This window comes from Myotis yumanensis, unplaced genomic scaffold (genome assembly GCF_028538775.1).
Source record: "Myotis yumanensis isolate MYYU_CA2020_CCGP unplaced genomic scaffold, mMyoYum1.0.hap1 SCAF_4, whole genome shotgun sequence".
NCBI classification, from domain to species: Eukaryota; Metazoa; Chordata; class Mammalia; order Chiroptera; family Vespertilionidae; genus Myotis; species Myotis yumanensis.
The window spans coordinates 38,363,378-38,379,384 of record NW_027223755.1 but is presented as its reverse complement, the minus strand read 5'-3'; the positions used below and the strand labels follow the sequence as shown (position 1 = coordinate 38,379,384).

General features: G+C 37.6%; 1 protein-coding gene across 1 annotated transcript; it reads right to left on the bottom strand.

Moving 5' to 3' along the window:
• Window positions 1-74: 74 nt before the first annotated feature.
• UTP15 (UTP15 small subunit processome component) lies at window positions 75-15,982 on the bottom strand. The gene is made up of 13 exons (XM_070412178.1): window positions 15,831-15,982; window positions 12,915-13,043; window positions 12,437-12,529; window positions 12,158-12,342; window positions 10,537-10,715; window positions 9,545-9,670; window positions 7,772-7,907; window positions 5,606-5,690; window positions 4,604-4,753; window positions 3,543-3,644; window positions 3,159-3,292; window positions 2,924-2,982; window positions 75-2,145 (listed from the first exon to the last, which is right to left on the bottom strand). The coding sequence occupies exons 2-13, from the start codon at window positions 13,002-13,004 to the stop codon at window positions 1,943-1,945; spliced, it is 1,542 nt and encodes a 513-aa protein (XP_070268279.1). The 5' UTR covers window positions 13,005-13,043; window positions 15,831-15,982; the 3' UTR covers window positions 75-1,942.
• Between the last annotated feature and the right edge of the window lie 25 nt (window positions 15,983-16,007).

The following is a 16,007-nucleotide window of genomic DNA, read 5'->3' as shown; positions in this document are numbered from 1 at the left end:
TGATGTATGGGAAACCCTGGTCACATGTTAGACACTTGATGGCAACTAGTTTTAGACAGAATTTCAACTTGTAATTTTTATTAGTATATACATTTATAAAGTTCAATTTTTTTAAAAAAAAGCTTTTAAATACAAATTTATTTATATAAATGAACGATTCTCAACATAAACAGTTTCTAACCTTGACTGATCTCATAATTACTCAGGGAAGCAAACTCCTTGTTTCTTATAGGCCATTGTGCTGTATGACTGCTTAAAGGGAAACTAGATCCTTTTTTGAGCATATTCCCTTACCAAAACACAGAAATATTTTCTTCTGCTTTAAATAAAATAAAAACCTGAATTCACAGAACTGAAATTTTAAGAGGAGACTCCCACTACAAAATCTTCCTTTAACTAAAGGTTCTTCTAGCCCAAGGCATATTTCCTTACAGATAATTAACTACTTGAAGTGGGACAGGAATTGGTGGAAGGTGGGAGAGTTAGCAAGTGTGAAAACAACCAGTGACTATCCATTAGGAATTGATACATCTCAGAAAGCCAAGGAGAAAAATAAGAATCTCTTTATTTTAAAATATGATTTATACTGAACTTTAAAAAAATACAGCTATTTTCCAAAGCAAGCTATTCTGGCTTGGAGTTCTGAAACATGACTGTGTAAAGAAAAAAATCCAATAACCCATGGACATAGACAATAGGGTGATGAAGGCCTAGGGTGGGGGCAGGGGTAGGCTGGAGGGGGTCATTGGGGTAAAAAAGGAGACATGTGTAATATTTTCAACAGTAAAGACTTATTAAAAAAGAAAAAATCCAAATACAGATGAGAGAAAATTGTTTCCAGAGACTTAGGTAGCTACAAAATAAATTCCAAACATATGAAAGGCTGAAATGCTATTTATTGTAAGAGAAATGGCAAATTTTCTCATTTCGCTGACCTGAAGCAAGTTGAAAACTTGGTAGAAAGGCTGTTTACTAAGGGGAATTAATAAAAACATGGTCCTAGCCAAAACCGGTTTGGCTCAGTGGATAGAGCGTCGGCCTGCGGACTGAAAGGTCCCAGGTTCGATTCCGGTCAAGGGCATGTACCTGGATTGTGGGCACATCCCCAGTAGGGGGTGTGCAGGAGGCGGCTGATAGATGTTTCTCTCTCATCGATGTTTCTAACTCTCTATCTCTCTCCCTTCCTCTCTGTAAAAAATCAATAAAATATATTTTTTAAAAAAAACATGGTCCTAATAAGGCCTCTCTGTAGACATTGCTCTGATGAGGGCAGTCAAGATTAAAAAAATAAAAAGAAAATCTGGGGCATAGACAGCACAATTTCTAGGCATCGAATCTGCCTCATCACTCCCTCTGAATGCATGTCTAACTGTCATTATTCAGAGCTGGCCATTGATTTGCCCACTTGGAACAGCTCCAGGCCTATTACCAGCTACAGAGCATCTGACCTGCGATAAGTGATGTCAAGAAGGCGGCAAGCTCAGCAGGGCCTGGAAAATCCAAGGGGACTGATTAAAGAAGTAATTTATTTGTTGCTGCCATTTGTTTTATTTTCTTCCAGGAATGGGTAAAAAATAAATAAATCCGTGTCTTTGGCATGATTCCAATGGAAACTATATCCACACTTCTGAATGCCTATCCAAATGCTGGTACAGAACTTTGCTGCATTAAAACTAGTATCAACTTGTCCAAGGTGGACGTGCATTATGATCAAGACAGTTGAGATCTTCTAGCCAAAGATGCCACGAAATAATTCAAACTATTACATGGAAAACCATGTCACAAACCAGATACTTATTTTCCAATCATAGTTATTCCAGTCTCTTCCATAAAATTGCTTCTGTCAATCGTTTTTTTATCGCGTCAGAGAGATTTTCTTTCCAATAGTTAATAGAATCAATTCTATCCCAAGTTAGCAGTTCTGTGTCTTATTAAGCAGGCACTAGGACTCTATCCTGTTTTCTAGAAGTCCATCAGATGCAGGAGTGCTTTCTTTCCTTGTCATGGTAGCAAAAAGCATATCCATCATCCCCAGGGTTTCTAGCAGTTCTTTTTGGTAATCAATCTCTTTTTCTACAAGTCCTTGAAGCAACAAAAACTTTTTATCAACTACAGGCGACTGACCAATTACCGGCAGATATATATCTAGAAATAGAGAGAGAAAACACAATAACTAGAAATACCTTTCTAAACAATAAATGAACAATAATATTTAGAAAAAGCATAAAAATATTATATACAAAGACACTGGAAGATCTGTACTTATTTTATATTTATGATTTACAGAAAGTAAACAATTTATCTGAGTAAATATATTTCAAAAAAGAAGTAGTTATAAAAAGCAGAGCATGAAGCCCTAGCCGGTTTGGCTCAGTGGAAAGAACGTCAGCCTGCAGACTGAAGGGTAAGATTCTAGTCCAAAGCACAAACCTCAGTTGCAGGCTTGATCCCCGGCCTTGATCGGGACTTATGTGGGAGGCAACCAATTGATGTGTCTCTTTCACATCCATGTTTCTCTCTCTGTGTCTCTCCCCGTCCCTTCCACTCTCTCTAAACATCAATGGAAAAATATCCTCATGTGAGGATTACCAACAACCAAAAAGTAGAGCACGGACATTCTGACTTATTTTCATTTCCCCATTAAAAAGTAGTCACTGTCCCTGTAGATGTTTAAAGAAAAAAGTGGTTTGGTTTTTTTTTTATCATAACCCTAATAACAGCAATTCGAAGTTGAAGCACTGTAAACATTTTACTCCATTTTAAAATGCATTGATTTACTGTTGTTTGTTTTCTCCATAAAAATCTTCAATCAAGAATTGATCAAAACAAGATATTTTTATTTGAGTTCCAAATTTTATTTCATATTTTGACATCTCACTTTTGCAAGCATGCTAGGATTTTTCGAGTTTTAACAATTACTTACCAATAACTATTTCAGCAGCATTGATCAAAACAGAAGCAAATCTCGGCTGAGACAGATTCCTACAAAGCAAAAACTGTTTACTGAAACTTGCCAACTTGAAAAAAAAATCTTAAAATTGATTTGAGTTGTTCTATCAGTTCTCTACAAAGATCACATTAAAAGTAAATGTCTCTCATTTGGGCATAAAGGATTTTAGATGTAAAAATACATTGTGTGTCATAGACATGAAACATACCTTATCAAAAAATTAAGAACACGACTGATTTCCTTTTCATCCCGACCTGCAAGGGCATTTGCAAGAACTCCTCTTCGATTGAGTTCCTTTATGATGGAAACTGTAATCTCAGGTGTCTTGATTGTACAACTGGGCTAGAAAAATTTTCAGAGTCAACATGAGCAGACAAGACAGCACAAGAGAAATTACAGTCTTGAAACTTACTAACAATTGCCAAACTTAAATTTCATCTTCACAGTTTTGAGTCATGGTACTACACAAGTAATAAAATGATTCCTTTAACAATATGCTCCCTGTAGGTTCAATTGTTATAAATGCACCGTTCTGGTAGGGAATGTTGTTAATGGAGGAAGCTGCACACACACACACTCACTCCTCACTCACCTCAAGGACTCTGTCAAGTGCTTTGGAGATCCGGAAATTTTTCAGATCTCTGTCATACAATTCTAGATGTTTTTTTGATGGCCTGTTAATCAAAATGTCATCCTGCATTGAAAAGTAAATTTATAGAGAAAAATCAACACCTGTATAGAGTTTCATTCAAAATAAACTTTTCATAGTGGTATTTTTCATACCAGGGCACTCCTGAACTATTCATGAATAATGATCCCATGCCCATAATATAGATAAAATGAAAATGGAATAATCTGTCACATCAATGTGCTCTTACTCTCCTATGATTTTAACTTACAATGCATACACAATACCTCCATTCTGGGAAAACATTACTGATTTCAATTCTCTTTACATGTCAAGCAATGTGATTTAGTAGAAAGAAAGAAAAAAAAGATTCAGAGAAATTATGATCTAGTCAACAATTCTGTTACCAGGAATGAAATTCTGGACCAATTTACAACTTCCCCATCCTCTCAGATGCCAAACGGGAACATTATTGACTCTACAACTTTTCAGGGTTGTTTAGAAGATCACATCAGATGGCATGGGAAAGAAGACATCGCTTTGAATATGGTGAGGCACTATAGCTTTGCTATGGGTATTAAATAAAGTAATCCTTATTCCCCATTATTTATTAGGAGGGTCCACAATCTAGCAATCTAGAGATAAATCTGATATAGAAAAATCAAAATAAAGTTAAATGCCATGTAAACTATACTTTCCAGTAATGTGCAGGGAATTGGCTACTCTAACAAATTTCTCCTTAAAAAAACAAACATATATATATATATATATATATATATATATGCCTTTTGCCCTAGCCAGTTTGGCTCAGTAGATAGAGCGTTGGCCTGAGGACTGAAGAGTCCTGGGTTCGATTCTGGTCAAGGGCACATACCCAGGTTGCGGGCTCAATCCCTAGTAGGGGGGCGTGCAGGAGGCAGCCGATCAATAATTCTCTCTCATCACTGATGTTTCTCTCTCTCTCTCTCTCCCTTACCCTTCCTCTCTAAAATCAATTTGAAAAAATCAATATTTTTAAAAAATACCTTTTGCTTCATATAATTTTTCCCTTTAATAAAAGTTCGATATGCAGGCCTTCTTCTTCTGGGAAAAGAATCCTTCTTCGCTTCCGATTTCCGATGTTTAACACTCAGTATTCCATTGGTCATTCCTACAACTATTGTCTCATCTTCATGCTAACAGCGGTTAGAAAAAAAGGTTAGTCTATTCCTAACTCATAATTTATCATACTTTTTCTTCAAAATACCACTTATAATGTGTTTGCTGCTTATCCATACTTTCACCAAGAGTTCCATTCAGATACAGATATTCTGCCTAACAATGATCTATGCAAAAATTTAGAGCAAAATCATTTTCTCTTCTAGGATACTATTATATGGACAGAACTTATATCTGTTATAAATCATTATTGGCAGTTTGTATAATAATATGCAGCTAATGACATCTTGGAAAACTCCAAAATATTTTTTTCTGCATCCTATTACTAGAAAAAAAGGATTATGTAGTGACATGATTTTTTACTCTTGCCAAGAAAATATTTGATTTTCCTCTCCCAATTTGGATTTCTCTAGAATGTATCCAAATATCCTCCTCCTCAATGGCTCGTGAAATTGGACAGTGGACATTCCAGAAAGAGCAGTCAACAAAGGAAAGGAGGTACTTTGTTGTCCCCTGTCCTCCACGGTCCCCAACCCCCTCAGAGGGCCAATTTGACTTTCTAAGTACTTAACCCTTGAGTTAAATGTTTTAAAGAGTTTTATCATCTTCCCAAGTCCTGCCCTTGGTGCTTAACAAGGCCTACAGCACTGCACTTGGTTTGAAGCTATGCAGTGTGCGGGACCTAAATCCGAACGCATGCTAAGTTACTGGGACAAGTCATATATTCTAGAAATTGTCTTAACTCAATACTCTAATGTGGCAAAAAGAAAAGATTTATTCGAATACAAAGATAAACCCTACCATTCCATTTTAGTTTCATTTAACAGGCGAGGTTAGGGGAAGCTTTAAAAGAAACTAAAAGTACTTACTGCAAGTGCAAGACTCAGAATTGAAGCTGCATAATCAAAACTGTGGACTACTTTGTAGGAAGTTGTGCTATATACTTTCACCTTCCTAATAAAAAAGAAAGCTTTGTCACAAAATATCTTGAAAATGAGTATAAAATTTTCCATTTTTTGAAAATTCAATACATGAATATTAAAATTTATACAATAAAGATAAACAATAATTAGTAATATTAATTACAAACTAATTCATCACTGAATCCTCTCTTCTGGGTCAAGAACCACTGCAGACAAGAGCCAAGTTACCTAGCTTTTAGTCCCAAGTTGCCTAGTAACACATTAGAGAGAATTTGCTACATATTTATACAATAAATTCCTTTGTATTAGAAGTATTTTCTAGCTTTAAAATGAATGCTTTTTAATAAAGACTGAGGGGGGAAGGCTTTACATAATGGGGGAGGAACTAAAAATGACCAACATGCCCTGACCGGTTTGGCTCAGTGGATAGAGAGTCAGCCTGCGGACTGAGGGGTCCCAGGTTCGATTCCGGTCAAGGGCATGTACCTTGGTTGTGGGCACATCCCCAGTAGGGAGTGTGCAGGAGGCAGCCGATCAATATTTTTCTCTCATCAATGTTTCTAACTCTCTATCCCTCTCCCTTCCTCTCTGTAAAAAATCAATAAAATGTATATTTAAAATAAATAAATAAATAAATAAATAAAGATGACCAACAACAGAAGAATATAATTCTAGAACTGTACTGTAGTCTAGCCACATGTGGCTACTGAGCACTTGAAATGTGGCTAGTGAAAATGAAGAACTGAATTTTTTATTTTACTTAATTTAAATTTAATTTTAAAGCTGAAGCAGTATAAAAATATTTTTCGGTTAAACACCAGTATGTTTCACTTTAATCACTATAAAATATTGTTATCGGAGGGCATGTATTACATGCTAAAATTGTTTCTAGTATCTCATTAATTTTTATAGTGATTACATATTGAAATAATATTTTAGATACAGTGAATTAAATCAATTTTACCTAGTTAAATTAATTTTACCTAGTTTTTACCTTTTTAATGTGGCTACTATGACATTTTAAATGGCATATATAAGCTCACATTACATTTCTACTAGACAGCACTGTTCTAGAACATTAACTAATAGAATACTAATACCTATTTAAAATAGTAAAATTGGACCACATTAATATATATAAATTTTTACATGAAATTTTAAATTTTAATTATAAACTAGAATATTTACATATACTCATTATTAACTGTTTGAAAATATACGAATATACCAAAATGATTTTAAAAAGAAACTACAGAATATAGATTGTTTTAGAAGATCAATGTTTGAATAGTTCAGTTAAATTCCGTAAGTATGCCCTGGCTGTTGTGGCTCGGTTGGAGCGTCATCCAGTGCACTGAAGAGTCTCGGGTTCCATTCCTGGTCAGGGCAACTACAGGAGTCAACTGATCAATGTTTCTCTCTCATATCTCTCTCTCCCCTTCCCTCCCTCCCTTTCCCATCCCCTTTCTCTAAAGTTAATTAAAAAAATGTATCCTCAGATGAGAATAAAAATTCCTTAAGTATATAAGTTAAAGCATATAAGTTTTCTATATGTAAATAAAAGGTCAAAACTATTTTCAACTCAACAGAATTTTTTTCATGGAAATCATTTGGCAGAATATTTATTTTATCACAAAAACTGAAGAAACAACTCATTTCCAGCAATAATTACTTATCCTATGTAATAAAAGGCTAATATGCAAATCAAACAAACAGCGGAACAACCAGTTGCTATGACACGCACTGACCACCAGAGGGCAGACACTCAACACAGGAGCTGCCCCCTGGTGGTCAGTGTGCTCCCAAAGGGGGAGCACCGTTCAGTCCCATAGCGAGGGTCACGGCTGGTGAGCGCAGCAGCAGTGGTGGGAGCCTCTCCCACCTCCATAGCAGCACTAAGGATGTTCGAATGACTGTCCGAGTGACAGGGAGTGGGCCTAAGCCATCAGTTGGACAACCCCCAAGGGCTCCCGGACTGCGAGAGAGAGCAGGCCAGGCTGAGGGGACCACTTCCCTCCGTCCCCCGCCCCCCCCCCCCCGCCGCCCAGCATGATTTTCGGATACTGGGCCTCTAGTATACTAACAATGAAGAAAGAAAATGAAAATGCTAACCTGTCCAGTGAACCAGAGAGTAACCTCTGTCCAGAGCTGCTCAGACATAAACATGTCACAGTTTTATGATGATTTTTCAAAGACACTAGCAACTGTCCTCCTTTTAGCATGTCCCAGACTTTAACATAACGGCCTCCTATAAAAAGAAATAATTATTAGTTTGATATTCCAACTATAGATTCAAAAATTTAAGACCTGAAGAGCATTCTTCACTGGACACTCCACAGCACAGAGGTTAAGTGAGGGATTCCAGAGTCAGACTGCCTGGCTTCAAAGCTGACTACCTTTTGCTGGGTGTGTACCTGATAATAACAGCTCCTACCTCACAGAGCTGTTAGGACAATTAAGTAATTTCTTATTTTTAAAATACACAAAACTACATGGTAAAATAAAAAGCAAAACCAAAAGATTTCAACAAAATTAAAATAAAACATTCTTCAAAAGAAATGTTGTAATACCATAGAAATAATGCAGATTTTATTTCCAAAAAATTTTGTGAATCCCAATGTAACTGAAAAACTTCCCTATAACTTTTTCTTACTTTAAGAGTTGGAAGGATCCTAAAACACAATTCAATCCAATGGTTAAAAAAAAATTTTTAATTCAGCATCTTAATGAAATATTAACGACTTCTTAATGAAATCTTAAGCAGAAGTCTAAGAGGTAAAATAGAAAAAGGGGTTGTGGAAGGGGGAACAAATTTCTTACCTAACCTGACTGTGCAAGAGAGCCTGGAACCCAATTCACGGTCCCTGTCTCCTCACATGTGGCCGCTCATGAGAGAGATTACAGTTTGAAACACTGATCTAGCCTAACCTCTCCTTTTCAAGATCGATAAAAGCTAAGGGATTGCTCAAGGTCACATAACTAGAGACAAAGTAATTAGCATACAAGTACCTATCATACTTCTCATCTTGAACTTTTCATTTCTCAAAACAACAGTAAGACAAATAGATACGTCTAACAATGTCATCAACTTTTTTTTTTTTAATCCAATAGGTACTGGGGGAAGAGTATCAAACAGGATACTTTAAGAATTTTTTTTAAAAGGCTACACACAGCCTTTTTCTAGTAGGCTATAAAAGTACACATACTATCTATGTATGCTTCCAAGGTCAACATATTAATTTTGATTTGACAAATGAAAACAGCCAATTCACTTCTTCCATTATAATTCTGAAAATGCACTATCATCAACATAAGCACACTTCAGCTCCACCCTAGATGAAAAATGTATCAAGGCCTCTTTGACCTCACATTACCTCCTCCTCCAGCACTAGCAGCTATTTCCTGGGTAAGGCCATTTCATCAAGAGTCACATGAAAAAAATAAGCCTGATTCTAGATCTGAAAGAAACTGTGTTTTCAAAAACTGCCGCAGATCTCTTATGTAAGAATAACAGCAGGTGTACAACCTGGATTTCTGGGTTAAGGAGATAAGCAGACTCTCAAGTTCTGGGATTTCAGATCTATTTACCACTTTGCCTTGGACAAATTAGTTAAAACTTTTATTTATTTCCTCAGTTGCAAAACAGGGAGCAAACTACCTCCCTTGTGGGCTCATCTAGGGCATCAGAGAGAATAGCAGTGTCTGGTTCACATTAGGTACTCAATAAATGATAACTGCTTGCCGGTCCCACTTATCAATTGTTTGAGCAAACACATATAGATAGGCAATTCAAGTGCACACTGATAAATTATAAAAAGTAACTGATAAAGAAGTTATCTGATTCCAGACCAACATACTGGTGAAAGCAATTTTTAAAAGACATACCTGCTGATACCAGAAGACCTCCAGAGGGAAAAAGCAGGACACTTTCCACTGGCTGACCATGCTCTACCGAGATAACACTCTTGTTTGTTCGTGTATCAAACATCTTCACAGTATGATCATAAGACCCTAGAATGTCAATTTTTATTATTGAGTTTCACTAGTCAAAACAACAAAAACTACTAGTATGTGTATGTGTGTGTGTGTGTGTGTGTGTGTGTGTGCATGTACATATATTCAAACATAAAATTTTAAAGGAGAAAAGCTTAGCCCGGCTGGTGTTACTCAGTGGTTGAGAATCGACCCATGCACCAAGAGGTCACCAGTTCGATTCCTAGTCAGGGCACATGCCCGGGTTTCAGGCTTGATCCGCAGTGGGAGTTGTGCAGGAGACAGCCACTCAATGTTGATTGTTTCTCTCTCATTGATGTTTCTACAGTACCTCTCTCCCTCTCTCTTCCTCTCTCTCTAAAAAATCAATAAAAACATATTAAAATAAATAAATAGAAAAAAGTTTAGATGAAATTTTTAAAGAGTCATATGTAAATTCATAAAGATATAGTACCTCCAAACTCTTTGGTACCATTGTCTGTTTCTGAAGAAGCACAATATTATATTACACAGAATCTTAACTATTCCTATCTCCAGGCTTCTGTCACTACTGAGTCATCTGGGAATCTCTGCACAGGCACCCAAAGACTGACTGCATTGTCTTGTTTCCTAGCTGCTGGAGACTCTGAAATCAGAATACTAAACCCATTACAGTTCTGACTGTCTTATGTTTTCAAGGCAGCCTGATGTTTCCAAGTATATTTGGAGGACAGTAAGAACAATCACCAAAAAAAGAAAAAGAAAACTGGATAAACAAAAACATATGTTTATTAAAAATGTTAAACTCCTCTATCCAAAAACAATCCCAAAGCATATTAAAATCTAGCACAGTAAAGTTATCAACTTTAGGGGGGGGAGGGATAGGGGAGAGTGAGTTTACCAACCTGTTACAAAGAGATCTGGGTTCAGCTTGCTAGCACATCCACACCTCACATAATCAGAATGCTCTTTGAATGTCAGAATTTCTTTGGAGTTTGGAATATCCCATAATTTAACTGTATAATCATCAGCCCCAGAGACCACATGGTATTTGTCAGCTGTAAAATCTACTGTATGGACTGCTCTGAAAGATAAAGGATCAGTTTATTAAAAAGCAAGAAAAAAATTGTATGTCTGACACCTTCTAACATAAAACACTTCTTTCCCCCAAATGTTTCAGGGTGTAATTGCAGGGTAAAATCATAGAGGAGGAAAAAAAATATTTAAAACAGGTGTCTGTCCTCAAGCTAACTTAAAATTTTAAATACCCATGCACTATGAAGTTAATAAGAATATTAAACAATAGCCTTGAAATTATATTTTACAATATGTTAACAATTTGAAAGTAAAATATTCTAAATGTTGATACACAGGTACTTTTCTTTAATTTAAAAAATTTCAAAATGGGTAGTTCCTTAAAAAATTCTAAGATCTGCCACTAAATAGGATCATGTTAAGTAAATTTCTGTTATATTTTAAATGTTTCATTGATGGGATAAGATCATCCTGATAATCTATCTATTTATATAAAAGCCTAAGTGGCCAGCCGACCATCTAACTGGTAGCTATGATGCACTGACCACCAGGGGGCAGACACTCAACGCAGGAGCAGGAGTGGAAACCACAGCATGGACACATGGAACAGACTGATGAATCTCAGAGGGAAAAGGCAAGGAGGGAGGGTGGGAAGAGATTAACCAAAGATCTTATATGCATACTAGAGGCCCGGTGCACCAGTGGTGTCCCTCGGCCTGGCCTGCGCCCTCTCACAATCCGGAACCCTTCAGGGGATGTCGGAGAGCCAGTTCCAGCCTGATCCCTGCAGGCCAGGCCAAGGGACTCCACCGGTGCACAAATTCATGCACTGGGCCTCTAGTACAATATAAAAAAACACTCTTGAGATTTTAAATTGATAGCAAATTATAGAAATGACATTGGTAATCCTGAAATAAAGTTATAATATAAAATTGCCTTGGCAGTTTAATTTATCAAGGGGCAAAATACTAATTCCAGGAAGAAAGAAAATCCACCTTCCAACTTAACTTCAAAATGAGAACTAATACAGTTCAGGCTTATAAAGTTCTCATTAACAGTTGTGAGGCTGCCTTTAGATCAGTGCTTTATAATCGCAATTGGGTCACGGATCTCACTGAGAAGTTAATGAACACTATAGAATGTCTCCCTAGATAAATATCCATTTCCTAAAATGTTACATACAATGCTAGGGAATTCATAAGCCCCATCAAACTGGACCTTAGGACTGAACCAGGAAACAGACTGTCTTACAACAACCAAGAAATAAAGTATTTAAAGATACATAATCTTCTCTATGTTTTTATTCAAAGCCCAGAAAACAGAGTTTACAAAACTAAACATAAAGAACACATAAAAAGCACGTATCTAAAACTGTATGGTGGAAAAAATGAATTAGCCTTGTGACAATTTTGCAATATATACAAATATCAACTGTAATGTTGTATTTAAATTATACCTCAATTAAAAAAGATTTTTTTAACTGTCTCTTACTTAGTATGGCCTTCAAACTGCCTGAGGGGAGCCCTCCCAGTTATATCAAAAAGCTGAACTCCACCATCTTCACTGCCAGCCACAAGCAATCTACCATCCTGTCGATAAGTAGCACAGTAAGCTGTGTCTTTAAATCGGGAAAACGTTTTTATAGGTTCCTGGGAGTATCGGCCATAAATGTGAATCTACAAGAAAAAAACATGGTATTTTACCAGATGGCTCACAATTAGTAGTAAATATAAACTATAAAAAGAAAAATAAATGTAATGTTATATTTACCCTTGAAGAAGCTGTGACAGCATAATTATATGGAGGCTGTGGAGAAAAGTCTACTTTTGACACTGCGCCAAACTCCTTGATCTGAACAGGGGTCTTAATAAAAAAATAATACAGAGTAATTAACAATTGCAGTATTCACAGAGTTACAACTGAGAATATCTATTTGTCTTTATAATCTAGAAGAATTAATTTTACATCACTTCCTCCTTAGATTAAGAAAAGCAAAAAACAAACAAACAAAACTTCTTGCATGAGATTCAAATTCTAAAATTTAATTCATTTGTCACTGATTAATCATCTATTTTGTACTAGGCACTTGTATGATTAAGCAGCAATTTATATGAAATTCCAAGAAAATATCTAATATCAAATTTTCTGCCCAAACTATAAACTGCTGATAGATTGTTTTTAGTTATTAGTTCTCTACTAGTGTATCCAAAGTATAACACATGCTGGAGAAATTGGCATAAGTACTTACCTTATAGTTGTTCCAGTACAGTGTATCCTGGGTGATTTTTTCACCAAGTACAGGGTATGTCTGAATAGCTACAGGCTTATAACCAGCCATAGTTTCATACAATTAGACTGTTATCCAAAAGTAAGTAGTCTGAAAATGATGTTAGAAATAATTTTAGTGATTCTGCCTTATGTCTGAAAAAGAAAATATTTTAATACATCCTATATAATAAAAGGCTAATATGCAAATCGACCGAATGGTGGAACAACTTGTCACTATGATGCGTACTAACCAGCAGGGGGCACTCAATGCAGGAGCTGCCCCCTGGTGGCCAGTGTGCTCCCACAGGGGGAACACTGCTCAGCCAGAAGCGAGTGCCGTGGCAGTGGCAGGAGCCTCTCCTGCCTCCATGGCAGTGCTAAGGATGTACGACTGAAGGCAGTCAGACATCCCCCAAGGGCTCCCGAACTGCAAGAGGGTGCAGGCCTGGCTGAGGGACCCCCACCCCCACCCCAAGTGCACGAATTGCGTGCACCAGGCCTCTAGTATTACTCATAAACCTGTATATATATACAGTTGTGATTTTTCACTCTGCATCCTGTCAAAAGGCTGTATAGCAGCTTAGTGATCAGCAAACCATTTAATTATAACACAGAAGAAATAATCTAAAGAAAGCAGGAAAAATACAAATAGGGCTACCATACTGCACCATCCAACTCAGCTACACACAGAGGCTACATATAAATGTCCTCACACCTAAATGACCAATTTATAACACTTGGGAATAAATCTAGCTTAGCCATCCAGTAGCCAAAGCAGAGAGAAGCATGATGGCTTAGAACAGGGGTGGGAAAACTTTTTGACTCGAGGGCCACAATGGGTTCTTAAACTGGACCGGAGGGCCGGAACAAAAGCATGGATGGAGTGTTTGTGTGAACTAATATAAATTCAAAGTAAACATCATTACATAAAAGGGTACGGTCTTTTTTTTTAGTTTTATTCATTTCAAACGGGCCGGATCCGGCCGTAGTTTGCCCATGGCTGGCTTAGAATGTTCATTTATTGAAGGTGAAACTGAAAATATAAAAGTTTCCTGAAACTAAATTAAAATGACATTTAATCTTTAAGAAGACAGGGATTGACATCCTGAAAGCCTAAAATGCCAAAAAGAATGGAAAACAAAACTAATAGTCTAATGTGGAAGCTTAAAATTAAATTTAAAAGCTTAAAAGAGAATAAAACAAGAAGATAATATTCTGATGTAGAAGCTCAAAATTAAATTAATTTTTAAGATGGCTTAAACAATAAGAAAACAAGAATAAAGCAATTCTGGAATTAAATCTTAATTAAAGTGAGAGAACAGAATGAAACTTATAACTGACATGTAATTAAGCCCAAATTGTCTTTCCAGAACTATTCAATCTGCAAAAGATTCCATTTTATCAGATGAATGATTGTGATGGTACAATTCATCATCTATCCCAGAAAGCCTGAAAATAGTGCAGAGGTAACACCAAAATCTGTAAGTGCAACATATTTTAAAGGCTGTTTTGATGAAACATGATCATCAACGATTAAAAAGAGGGGGAAACTTTTCTGTTCATTCAAGTACTTACAATGTATAGGACACTGTTCTAGACACTAGGGATACAAGGATGACTGAAAGACATGGTCTGTACCCTCACACCTGAATATTCTCCATTTCAGCTGTGATTGGCACCAGCTAGGAATCTGGAATCAGCCTTGATTGTCCCTTCCTTCTCACTTCTAACATCCAAAAAGATCTGCTGATTTTACCTCCCAAATTAAACTTCATCACGTTCACTCCACCTAGTTCCATTGCCCTAACTCATATCTTCTCGTCTACTAATAGTGTGACATAAGGTCCTCCTAACTCCCTCATCCATCTTCCAAATGGCCATCAGAGATATCTAACTACAAAGAATGTAGAATGAAGGAAAGGACGCGTTGTGCTGGGTTCCATGGGAAAACACAAAATTAAAATCACAAGTGGGATCTATAAGATGAACATAAGAAGAGGAGTGGACAAACTTTTTCTGTAAAGGGTCAGGTGGTAAATATTTTAGGCTTTGTGGGCCAACAGGAAAACAGGGGGTACTAATGTAGTTACTTATATAGTAAGAAAGAAAATTTCCAATGAAACCCCCAAAATAGTTATGACTACAATTTTTTATTTATTAATGAAAATGGGATTTGGGGGAGGGAGAATATTTCACTCACTTCAGGTTCAAAGTGAGTGTTTCCTATCATCAAATAGACTGCAAATGCTCATCTGTAAAAACCATTCTTGGCTCACTGACTACCCAAAAACAAGCACCAGGCCCGATCCGCCTGCCGGACTTTGCCGCATACTAGAGTATGAGCAGAAGAGCACATCACTGTGTCCTGAGAGAAACAGTTTAACATTAAGAAGAAAAACTGAGGAGCAGTAGCAGGAGTAGTAGCAGTAATTTGCCAGATGAGTGAGGAACAGCATTGGCGCGGGGGGCGGGGGGGGGGGGGGCACGACACAGTGCAGAGGCATGGAGGCGAGAAGTGATGTGACATCTGGGTGGCTCCCAGGAAGATTCACGGTGTGCGTTTCCGCTGGGCTGTGAAGTTCTGGATAATATTAAAACAGACGGCGGAGGAGGGAGTATTCGAAACCGAGGGAACCTCCTAGGAGGCACAGAGATGGAAATTTGCCCACTGCTTTGCGAAGATGCGGATTATTCCGGGGACGAATAACAGCGGACGGTGTAACGGGGCTGTGATCGTAAAGGAGGGAAATCTGGGTGGAAGAGGAATTGAGGGGATCCCCATGGGCTGGCTAAGAGGTAACCAGCGGAGACTGGGGAGCCCAGAGGAGCATGCCACCCACCAAGGCAGATCCGGCGTGGGTCCGAGCTACCCTCCTCGGGAGCCGCCTTCACCTACCTCCGATGGCCCCGAGGGTCCGCCGAAACAGCCGGACTTCGGGAGAATTTCTTGGACCCCGCTAGACCCCTCCCGGGGCAGCCCAGAAGCACTAGGAGCCGGTCACATGGACCCTCAGGAGTCGCCGAGACACCCGGCGAATGGAAAGGCCAGGCCCGTCGCCCGCTGATGACGTAA